Raw genomic sequence first — 12689 nt, forward strand, 5'->3', positions numbered from 1 at the left:
TGGATCCAAGTTGATAACAATAATAATATACAGAAGAATGGAAAAGAAAATTGAGAATGTGTTAGTGATGATCAGTTTGGCTTCAGGATAGGTTAAGGCACCAGAGAGGCAATTCTGACATTGCAGTTGATAATGGAAGCAAGACCAAAGAAACATGAATACACTTTCATATGATTTGTCGACCTGGAAAAAGTGTTCGACAACCTAAAATTCTAAGGAAAATAGCAGTAAGATATAGGGAAAGATGGGTAATGTACGAGAGCCAATGGGAGCCAAGAGGGAATAACAAGAGTGGACAGCCAAGAACGGAGTGCTCAGATGAAAAAGGGTGCAAAACAGGGATGCAGTCTTTCGCCCCTACTTATTGTTCATTCTATATATCTAAGAAGCAATGATGGAAATAAAAGAAAGGTTCAGAAATGGAATTAAAATTCAAGTTGAAAGGGTATCAATGATACCATTTGCTGATGACATTGCTACCCTGAGAAAAGTTAAGAAGAATTACACGACATGCTGAAGGGAATGAACAGTCTAATGAGTACAGAATATGGATTGAGAGTAAATCAAAGAAAGATGAAGGTAATGATAGGTACTGAAATATCGACTGCCAATTACAGCTGTGTATGTTCATATTATGGAGTTTTTAATGTATTCCTTGATTTGGCATTGCCTTTGATGTTGCCTTGGTCTGGACCGCACAAAAACGTAAAATAGTGGTGCCACTGTAACTTGGATGAATTGTAGGTTTCAGGCAGAGTAAGCATAAGCCAATGATACTGCAGTGTTCACTCTCTAAGTCGATCGGAAAGTGTGCTGCAGAACTTAATTAAAAGCAGCACAATGGAACTCTGCACAAAAACAAATTTAGGCCTACCAGCATTCTGACCAATGGAAATCAGTGAACTAACGGATGATGACTTGAACACCCGGAGGTGTACCAAGCTGTGCAAGGATAATAATGATCAATATATGGACTTCTGGACAAATAACTGTAAGGGTTATTCAAGTTAAAATGAAATAATCGTACATGAAACGGGACTTTCTGTCCATCTTGTAGATGGAGGTTTTTGGTTCTTTGTGTGTGTGTGTGTGTGTGTGTGTGTGTGTGTGTGTGTGTGTGTGTGTGTTATTAAACCCCTGCACTATATACATGAGTTATTATCTAAGCTTGTCTCATTGCAAAAATTTACAACAGAATAACCGTTTGTCATAATAAGTTACATTCGATACCGTTATGTAGGTTAGTGTTACTAGATTTTTTAAGACCGCTTACATTATCAAACCTCAACTTGTGCTCTCTTTGTAGCTCTGAGAATGTTGAGGCGGTATTCCAGTTCCCACCACGTGTTTTGTGACATGCGTTCTTGCACAGTGCCCACAGCAGCTTGTATCCTATAGCCTTCAGTTTGTCAATGTCAGCAACTGGTGTGACAAAGACTCTGTCCTTGATATCGCCCCAGAAAAAAAAAAAGTCAAAATATCAACAGAAAGGTGAACGAAACACACTGACTGCATTATAAAAATTCCAAATTCAATATTATCAGGTTTCTTTTCAAGGGATCATCAATTATTTTCGTTTTCATTTAAAGGATTTAAAGCAATGTGTATGGGAAAAATTTCAACAGAAAATCATCTTTCCAAATCCCATTCCTTTTTTTCTATAACACTGAACTACTGAATTGTGAGCAAAAAATATAAATGATGTAAGTGTGAAGCATGTATCAGATCCATGTTGGGAATAAATATTGCTTCACAGTAACAGTTATCATAAAACATAAAAAGCTACTATTTCCTGGTTTATTACAATTAATTTGCTCCATCTGCAGTTTATGGAGAAATGCCTGCTTTAGGTAACTCAGTCTAGATCACATTCAGTGAACCTGAAATAGTGGGGATGATTATGGAAGTGACAGTAGTAACTTGTTAAGTTTATAATTTATGCGATTGTAACTTAGAATTACCAGTCATGGAGACAAAATGCACAAGACAGCATCATTATACTTAAATTTCTTCTTGTTTTATTGTCCAACTTGAAATGGGAACAGGCATTAAGCTAAAAAATTCAGTAACAACAAAAATTTTGACCATTGTATGCAACAAATAAAGTGAACACAACACAGCATATATTACAAAGTAGCAAACCCAACTTTTTTTTTATTCGTAGGTCATTAAGGTTTCAGTCCATTACCACACTTGTTCTATAGTTGTTAATAATGATTACATTCATAAATCCAGAGTGGACAAAATTACTACTCACTGCATCATGTAACGAATAGTTAAGCACCAGTGTTTGAAGAGTGGATGCACTGAAACTAGAATGCAGTCTTTTTAATAAAAAAAAACTGGATTGTACGGTCTGTGCTGTAGCATTTCTTTCTGGTAACTCTTGTCATCTCTGGAGCCAGACTCAGACAAGCAACACAATATGTTTATTATGTTTTGTTGTGTCACTGCCCAAATTCAACAACAAAAACTGTTCATGCAACACGATGTAGTCAGACAATCACAATCTGATATAATACAGAAAGCATATTGTTATTATTATTTTTTTTATTATTATTATTAATGTTGTTATGCTTGTTCAGACAGTCTCCTTCAAACTTTAGCATTACTTTCTTATGCTGAAACTTTAGTCTTGAATGAATTGTAGCACAATAGCAGAGTTTTATAATATTCAGTAGATCTTACTCATGTAGATACATATACATTATGACCATTATCTACAATGTATCCACAGAATGAACTGAAAATATGATCAATGGAATGAAATTAATTGAAATGTGTCAGTTAATATACATTCCTGCAACTACACACTACATTTCTGAGTACACCAACAGAAGGTATTACAAGACAAGACAATTCAAATTCACATATGATCAACAGAAAAGTTCACTATTACACACACATACTCATACACATGAGAATATTTATTTACAAAATATCTCTCCAAAACATAACTTTATATAATGATAGTTTAGTAGTACCGAATTACATAAAACTGAAAAAATAGGTGGAGAGGTACACGAGAAAACAGTAGTTTATGTTACATACATACACTTTGAGGATTCATACAGTAAGATTATACATACATAACGAAACTGTTAACTGAATAAAGAACATGCAGGAATTTCCACAGACTCCATCTTCACCTCAGCACCACTCTCAGGAGGTGGTGTTTCTTCAAGCGTGTCATTGAATGACAGGTAATGACGAGGTAGTCTTAAAGGATTGTAGCCTTGTAATTCTAGCAAAAAATCTTCCTGTTCATGTGATGCCTGCTGAGAAAAACATGAATAAGTACTTATAACACACTGCAATGTTTCCAAATAGAAATTGGATATTGTTTCTTACCATTTGTTTTTTACCCGGATACTTTCGAACTCTACCTGATGGTGGGTAATTAATTCTTGCTACATTCCGCAAGACATCAGATCTCTCTGCCATTGGTGATGTCATAACAAGTTTTGACAACTGATCTATTGTTTTGTTGAAGAACTCCACTGTTTCTTTATTAAGTTGCTTCCCAGGCAGACCACAAAACATATAATATAAGGTTTCATACAGACTTCTGGGAAAACAAAAACAACCAATAGAGAATGTTAGTGATACAATGCACAAAACAACTGTCACATTAACTATTAAGAATACTTTTCCATTAGCATGAAAACTCTAAAGCCATCAAGTACTGAAGCTGTAACATGATGCTACTTAAAGACACAGAACCAATGAACAAATTAATAATATTTATTTCTGCCTTTGTATTGCCAAAGTCAAGAACGTATTACGGCTCCAGTTAAACTGCGTATTTAACTGAATGTAGGGCTACAAAAGAATACAGGTGCCAAAGATACTGACAGCTACAAACCTCTGTTTCCAAAGCTTGCATAATCAACTGAGCTGCCATAACAATGTAATAACAGAGAAAAAAGCTATTATTATCAGAACTCAGGAAACAAAACTTTGAGCTCTAAGGCCAATTGGGAGGAATGTAACAGAAGTTGAATGGGTAAATTTGAGACATGGAATAGTGAAGCCAGCAGAGAACAAACTACACAGAAACTTGGGACCTGGTAGAAATCCTTGGATGACACACAATATACTGAGTTTGATCGATTAGAGAAGATGATATAAAAATGCAGCAAAAGAGCAGCAAAATCAGAAAGGTGGATCACAAGAAAGTGCAAAATAACATACCTATTTGGAACTGTTAAAGAGCTAATGCAAGTGATATGGTCCTACTCAAGTCTGAATTTATCATTAAGTAGGAATGGGAGTGGGAGGGCTAAGCCGAGTTCAGGGGGAGCGAGCAATACAGGCTCCAACAGTGATAGGGAAAGGCGCGCCTCAGAATAGGCAACTCACTCAACCCAAATACGCACCCAGCGTACAGGGTACAAGATCACGATTGGGTGAGGAACATTGGTTTCCAATGTCGGCCCTGATGATGATTATAAATACCGACATTACTTGTCTTCCCAAAACTTAAGTCTGAAGAATATATATGAAAGGATTATGGTCACTACATAATCAGTACCCAGAATTACTTTACCTTTTAAATGTTAACAGACATAGATAAAGGACTACAACAAAATAATCGTTGAAGCAACAAGTAGCAGGTGTTACCAACAACTGTAATACTTACGTCGCCAGACCTGCTGCAACCCAGCATACACACACATTAAAAATAAGGGAGTTTAAACAATACATAAAAGGGGCATCAAACAAAAAACTACAAAGAACGAAACTCGTCTAGCTTTAAGGGGGAAACAACATGGCGCTGCCATAGGTCAAATGGGTATCAACTGCGTTTTTTTAAATAGGAACCCCCATTTTTTTATTACATATTCCTGTAGTACGTAAAGAAATATGAATGTTTTAGTTGGACCACTTTTTTAGCTTTGTGATAGATGGCGCTGTAATAGTCACAAATGTATAAGTACATTGTATCATGTAACATTCCGTCAGTGCGAATGGTATTTGCTTCGTGATACATTACCCGTGTTAAAATGGACTGTTTACCAATTGCGGAAAAGATCGATATCGTGTTGACATATGGTTATTCTGATCAAAATGCCCAAAGGGCGTGTGCTATGTATGCTGCTCGGTATCCTGGACGACATTATCCAAGTGTCCGGACCGTTCGCCAGATAGTTACATTATTTAAGGAAACAGGAAGTGTTCACCCACATGTGAAATGTCAACCATGACCTGCAACAAATGATGATGCCCAAGTAGGTGTTTTAGCTGCTGTCGCGGCTGATCCGCACATCAGTAGCAGACAAATCGGGAATTTCAAAAACGTCTATGTTGAGAATGCTACATCAACATCGATTGCACCCATACCATATTTCTGTGCTCCAGGAATTGCATGGCGATGACTTTGAACGTCGTGTACAGTTCTGCCACTGGGCACAAGAGAAATTACGGGACGATGACAGATTTTTTGCACACGTTCTATTCAGCGATGAAGCATCATTCACCAACAACGGTAACGTAAACCGGCATAATATGCACTATTGGGCAACGGAAAATCCACGATGGCTGCACCAAGTTGAACATAAGCGACCTTGGCGGGTTAATGTATGGTGCGGCATTATGGGAGGAAGGATAATTGGCTCCCATTTTATCGATGGCAATCTAAATGGTGCAATGTATGTTGATTTCCTACGTAATGTTCTACCGATGTTACTACAAGATGTTTCCTGCATGACAGAATGGCGATGTACTTCCAACATGATGGATGTCCAGCCCACAACTCGCTTGCAGTTGAAGCGGTATTGAATAGCGTATTTCATGACAGGTGGATTGGTCGTCGAAGCACTATACCATGGCCCGCATATCCACCGGATCTGACTTCCCCGGATTTCTTTCTGTGGGGAAAGTTGAAGGACATTTGCTATCGTGATCCACCAACAACGCCTGACAACATGCGTCAGCACATTGTCAATGCATGTGCGAACATTATGGAAGACGAACTACTCGCTGTTGAGAGGAATGTCGTTACACATACTGCCAAATGCATTGAGGTTGACGGACATCACTTTGAGCATTTATTGCATTAATGTGGTATTTACAGGTAATCACGCTGTAACAGCATGCATTCTCAGAAATGATAAGTCCACAAAGGTACATGTATCACATTGGAACAACAGAAATGAAATGTTCAAACGTACCTACGTTCTGTATTTTAATTTAAAAACTTACCTGTTACCAACTGTTCGTCTAAAATTGTCAGCCGTATGTTTGTGACTATTACAGCATCATCAGTCACAAAGCAAAAAAAGTGGCCCAACTAGAACATTCATATTTCTTTATGTACTACACGAATATGTGATAAAAAATGGGGGTTCCTATTTTTTTAAAGTGCAGTTGATATCCGTCTGACATATGGCAGCGCCATCTGGCGGACCAACCATAGCACCATCTGGTTTCCCCCTTCAAGCTAGACATGTTTCATTATTTGTAGTTTTTTCATTTGACGCTTATTTCGTGACATATTTGACCCGGTCACGATCAATGGACCACCCAATAATCACAGAGCAATGACGTATTTGGTTATAACAGTAATTTCAACTGTATGCTCATTGAACACTCAATGTCACTCAGTCGAAAGGCTTCTCTCTTGTTGCTTGCCGTTAAACTGTCATTCAACAGTGCACGTTAACAACAACAGGAAAATTCGGGGGACACTACACGAAAGCCACGACATGAATCGGCAGATGCGAACTTACAAATCAAGCTGACAATATACTATTGAACGGTGAACACACACACGCGACCACAGGCAGATTCCAACTGTCCAACTGTGAGCATCGCTCTACCAGGAGGCAATCTCCTCCAGCGATTGCACGCTAAGCACTGTGACCCCCTCTGGCAATGCACCAGAGGAAGGAGAGCACGGCTCAACCTCCTCCTCCTCCTCCTCCTAAGATGAAGTGGTGTGGTGTGCAGGGAGGGGGGAGGTGACTTAACCCGATCCCCTACCTTTATTCGGACTGGGACCCTACAACAGTTAAGAGTGCTGAGCTTGCCGGAGGTGAGATCACTTAATATTGCATCTAGCATTCTCATAATTGCACTTAATTTGATGTCGATCCAAATTTGCTGGTATGAGTCTTTGATATTCCACAGATTGGCTAGGGGAGTATTAATTGGATAAGCAAGCATTAGGGAGGCAGGAGTCGCACTGGAAGTCTCATGCTGAGCAGTGTTAAAAGCAAGATTGAGGCACAGCAATGACGAATCCCACTTGTTCTGCACATTGGCATCATGAATAATTAAGGCTGCCTTTAGGTCCTGGTTAACACACTCAGCCAATGAAGGCTGGGGATAGTAACGTGTGGTGGTAACATGTTTGATGGCATTATTAAAGCAGAACCTGCGAAACCCTTTCAAAATAAAGCCGGGTGTATTGTCGCTAACCAGGGTCTTAGAGGGGGGGGGGGGGGGGGGGGGGGGGGGGGGGGGGCAAAAAGTGTGAAAACTTTAGTAAGATGGTTAATGGTGCTGCACATCGCAGTCTCCCTGCTAGGGAGGAGCCACGTGAAGAGGCTAAAGGCATCCACGATGACCAAAATATAGCAGTTCCCATTCTTGTTCCTGGGTAAGAGTCCCACGTGATCAATGAATATCTTATTCACGGGGGTAAACTGTTGGTCAGACTGCAATAATCCCTGACAAATGTTATTTCCCGGTTTCCCCAATTTTACAGGTCTCACATTGCATAACTAATCGACGGACATCCTTGTACATCGCGGGCCACATGACTTGCTGGCACATTCTGGTGACTGTTTTGGCCACCTCTAAATGTCTGCCTAGTAGGAAGTATGGAAGTACGTAAAGGTGGGCTGCACAAGGATCAGGGGCAAGCAAATCCTATCCTGATTGGACCTGCTGAACCGCCGACATAGGACTCCTCTGGGGCTGGCTAATATCCAGCTTAATGCCTATTTATCCGTCTCGAGGTCGAACTCCCTACGCTCAAGATAGAATTTAAACTTCTTGAGGGCGAACAAAACAGCGAGAGCTTCACATTCGTACATGGAGTACTTCAATTCGAGCTCTAACAGACACCTAGAGGCGAAGGCAACACAGCATGTATCCCCTTCAATTTGCTGCAGGAGGACGGCAGCAATGCCGGTATTTGACATGTCAGTCTGGACAATAAATCAGTGATTGAAGTCAAGGATGGCCAGGACCTGGGGGTTGGTGAGGGCAATGTTCAGGGCTTCAAAGGTGACTTGTTGGCTCTCCCCAAATAAAGCTCACCCCCTTTCTTGCATAAATTGTTAAATGGGGCAGCCTGCTGAGTGAAATTCGGGACAAACTTCCTGAAATAATTGGCCATCCCGATGAAACTTGCAACACCCTTCTTACTGGTGGGTAGGGGAAAATTTCTAAGACTGGTGGTCCTCTCCTGATTGATGCGGATTCCGTCATGAGAAACCAAATGCCTAAGGAAGTAAATTTTTCTCTGGCCAAGGAGATCTTGGATGGTTTAACTGTCAGTCCAGCACCCCACAATCTCTCCAGAACGGATTCCAAATGATTTAAATGTTCGTCAAAGGTCTTACTGTAGATGACTACGTCATCCAAATAATTATAAAGGAATTCATACTTGATATCATCACATACACTGTCCAACAGGCGAGGCAGAACAGCGGCTCCAGTCGACAATCTGAATGGGTCTCTTTTTGAATTTAACAGATTCCAGTTGGTACAAAATGCAGTAGCCTTTTAGGATTCTTCCACCAATGGAATCGGATTCAAGCCGAGGACGGTAAAATACCTAGTGCCAGCAAACCAGGTGAAGCAGTTATGAAAGTCAGGAAGGGGAACGGACTCCAGAACCACCTTCTGGTTAAGTTGCCGGTAGTTGGCAACAAGCTGGTAATCTCTTCCCTGAGCCTTTAGGACTAAGAACACTGGGGAAGCATAAGGCAGATGGTCTGATAACCCCATTGTGCAACATATCGTCGACCTTCTGGCGGAGGATCCACATTTTAGGAGTGGATAACTGATAGGGGGCTTGGCACACCGGGACATCATCAACCAAGCAAATTCTATACTCTAGCCTATCGGTTACTACCAATCTGTTGGTAAGAACGTCACGATAACATTGGAGCACCTCAAACAGTTTTCGAGCTTGGGGCCTATGGAGGCGACCATGCTGAAACTCAGATGTAACCTCATTGATGAGCAAGGGACGCCGCTGACCAATCTCACAGGAACAAAACTCCATTTTCTGGTCATGTCAAAATTTAAAGAAGAAGGTCCTGCTGTTGACTTCAAGCATAAGTCCAATGTGCTGAATAAAATCGCAGCCGAGCAACAGGGTAATGGCAAGTTTTCTCGCCAAGAGTAACTGTACCGGCCAGGAAAAACCCGCCATAGACAACTTGACCCATACCTCTCCTGCCAGGGGCAGCCTCTGTCCATTAACTGTTCAACACCTCTGAAAACTGGGGGATGGGTGTGGCAACTTACAAATCCTACAAAATTCAAGATACCAGTCCAGATCAAGCAGGGACACAGCGCTCCCTAAGTCAGGGAGAGAGCAAACGGGCTCCTGATTGAGTAGAGCACAGACAATGGGAAGTTTCGAGGAATTAGTTGTTCCGACATGAGCACAGGCATTCGGTAACCTAAAACGATAGCCCCCCCCCCCCCCCCTATTTCCTCTGGCGTCCTTGACCTCTTTTGGCCCCACGCTGCTCGGGGCAACTCCTGACGATATGGGTGTCAGATCCACACCTGAAACACCAGTCAGTTAACAACTGTTGAGGCAATTGTGCTAGCTCAGACGAAAATTCAGGTGCCCTGGTCGCAGTGCTACTAAGGCCTCTCTGCTCATCACCAACCCTAAGGGTCTTTATAGAGGTAGCCAACTCAGATAACTGTGCGAACTGTGCCCCTGATTGATCTTTAGGTCTCATTCCCTGCAGAATAACCTCCACACTAGCTGTTCGGCTACCTCCATACTTAAGGCGTTCAACAGTACGAACTCGGCCGATATATTGTACTAACAGTTCAGATGGTCCCTGAACGTGCCAATAATACCACGGCACTCCGATTCATTGCGGGCACGAGGTGAAGGCTTAGATGTAATAATAGTCCATTGGAGGTAGGCGAGGGTAGGTCGTTCTCACAGTACTTCCAAGGAGATCCCAGACAGGGTCCCCACACTGAGGGGACACAACCAACGCAAAATGATAGCTTCCGGCACCCCTAACACCTCAGCATGCAACTGGAGATGCACAAACAACCAGAGAAAATGTTGAATTTGGCCAATACTGTCAATGGCGCAAATGCACGACTGTGTTCGGCAAACCGCACAGTCACCTCTCCCTCCGGTACGCCAGCACCTTGCTGTTGGGGACTGCCTGGCTGGAGTGTTTGGTTATGCATAACTTCAAATTCTTCCTCTATCCCAATGGTGCTGGCTTTGGCTTTTAACTAAGTAATTCTACTAGCTAACTCTCCTATCTCTAACTTGGATTGTTTATCGGTTTGCACGGAGCTAACAGCACCTGATCAGGCCTGCCAGTGACAAAAGTTGGACCAGAATTATTGCCCTTTGTTCTGGAGTGACTTGAGTACTCTCCAAGAAAGTCAAGTTCTGCTCGAGCTGGTCATAAGCCTGCTCAATCACAGGTATAGCTTGGTCAACCTTTCCCAGGACATCAGGAGAAATAAAAATTGGTTCATGTAATGTAGCCCGCAATCTATTTACTAACTCTGTTACGGTCCCCGGAGTTGACTGGTGACAAATAGCAAGCTCATAACGCAGATGGCCATTTTTTAAGTATGATAACTCTGGACAGCTCCTAGTAGCCATGTTCGTATGATACCTGACATGCTCCGCTCGTAACCCAGAAACAACCAGGCTCTGCTATGTTTGCTATGGTCCTACTCAAGTCTGGATTTATCATTAAGTAGGAATCTGAGTGGGAGGGTTAGGCCAAGTTCCGGGGGATCAAGCAATACAGGCTCCGACAGAAATAGTGAGTGGCGTGCATCAGAATAGGCAACTCTCTCAACCCAAATATGCGCCAAAGATACAGGGTACAAGATCACGGATGGGTGCGGGAACATCGGAAACCAATGTCGGCCCTGCAATTATCACAAATACTGACGTTTCTTGTCTTCCCAAACCTTAAGTCGGAAAAATGTATATAAAAGGATTTACCAAAATTATGGTCACTATACAATCAAACCCAACCTTTTAAATAATAACAGACATACATAAGGGACTACAACAGGATAATCGTTGAAGCAACAAGTAGCAGGTGCTACTAACAACAGTAATACTTACTCACCAGGCACATAAAAGGGACTTAACCGCAACATATATTTCTATTTTAAAAAACTCAAACTACGTAATCAATCAAGTCACAAATACAGAGTACAACTACTAGTGGCTATAAAAAAATTGCTAATAACAGTATTTTCAACTATACACTGATTGAACACTCAATGGTACACGTTAACAACAACAGGAAAATTCGGGAAACACTACAAGAAAGCCACGACATGAATCCACAAGATGTGAGCTTGCAGATCAAGTTGACAATATACCTTTCATGGTGAACACACATAGGCGACCACAGGCAGATTCAAACTGTCCTATGGCGAGCATCGCTCTACCAGGAGGCAATCTTGCGGGCAGCAAAATAAATAGCAAACAACCGGCACATACTAGCAACCAATGCGGCCATCCATGGGGGGCCACCTCAGACGAACTGCCTGTACACTAGTACGTCCTCTCTCTCTGAAAGCCGCCAGCAATCACATGCTAAGCACCGTGACCCCCCTCTCGCGATGCGCCAGGGGAAGGAGAGCACAGTTCCACAAGGTTTTAAAAACTATCAAGAGGAAAGATGTATGCCATCTATATGAAAAATAAAGACAAATGTGAACATAAAGAAGTCAGATGGCAACCCAGTATGACACAAAAAAGGCTTAAATAATATAACAAGAACTATCAGTTATTGACAAAATTATTTAATTGGATAGATCAAAAATCTACTCACCAAGTGGCAGCAGAAGGCACACATAAAAGACGGTTGTATTTGCCTAGCTTTCAGAGCCACTTGCCGCTCCTTGAGACAGAAGGGTTGAAGGGGAAGGGGAAGGGCTGGAGAGGTCTAGGAAAGGGGGTAGATTTCAGAAAAGTCACCCAGAACTGCGGGTCAGGGGAGTATTACTGTATGGGATGAGGAGGAAAGATTGATTGTTGGGGACTGCATCAGACGAGATTTGAAAACCTGTGAGCTTAAATGTGGAAGACAAGGTAATATGCAGACAGAGATTATTGCTAAAACATCATGCACGAGTTAATAAGAGTGAAAAGCTAAGTGCATTGTACATAACAGAGGTGGGAGGGGGCAGTGAAAAATAGACGGGAAAGACAATGAAAGAGGTAGAAAACTAAAACAGAGTGAAGCAAGTAGTTGAACAGTGAAGAAATGTTGAGACAGAAGAAATTAACGTAAATTAAGGCCAGGTGGGTGGTGAGAACCAAGGACATGTTGTAGTGTTATATCCCACCTGCGGAGTTCTGAGAAACTAGTGTCTGGGGAAGAATCCAGACAATGTGTGGTGAAACAGCTGCGGAGGTCACAAATGTTATGTTGTAGAACATGCTCTGCAACAGGATAATGAGAGTTGCCAGTATACACCCTCTGCCT

General features: G+C 41.7%; 1 protein-coding gene across 3 annotated transcripts in view; it reads right to left on the reverse strand.

Annotated features, from left to right (window-relative positions):
* Positions 1-1995: 1995 nt before the first annotated feature.
* LOC126095043 (uncharacterized) overlaps positions 1996-12689 on the reverse strand; it is a 62983-nt gene continuing 52289 nt past the window's right edge. For 2 of the 3 annotated variants that reach the window (XM_049909715.1, XM_049909717.1), the window contains exons 3-4: positions 3352-3568; positions 1996-3278 (exon numbers count right to left, since the gene is read on the reverse strand). In XM_049909715.1, the coding sequence (XP_049765672.1) occupies positions 3102-3278; positions 3352-3568 (394 nt within the window). In that variant the 3' untranslated portion in view covers positions 1996-3101. The remainder of the gene's footprint in view (positions 3279-3351; positions 3569-12689) is intronic. The other variant, XM_049909716.1, reaches the window with a different exon arrangement.

This window comes from Schistocerca cancellata, chromosome 8, assembly GCF_023864275.1.
Source record: "Schistocerca cancellata isolate TAMUIC-IGC-003103 chromosome 8, iqSchCanc2.1, whole genome shotgun sequence".
Taxonomy (NCBI): Eukaryota; Metazoa; Arthropoda; class Insecta; order Orthoptera; family Acrididae; genus Schistocerca; species Schistocerca cancellata.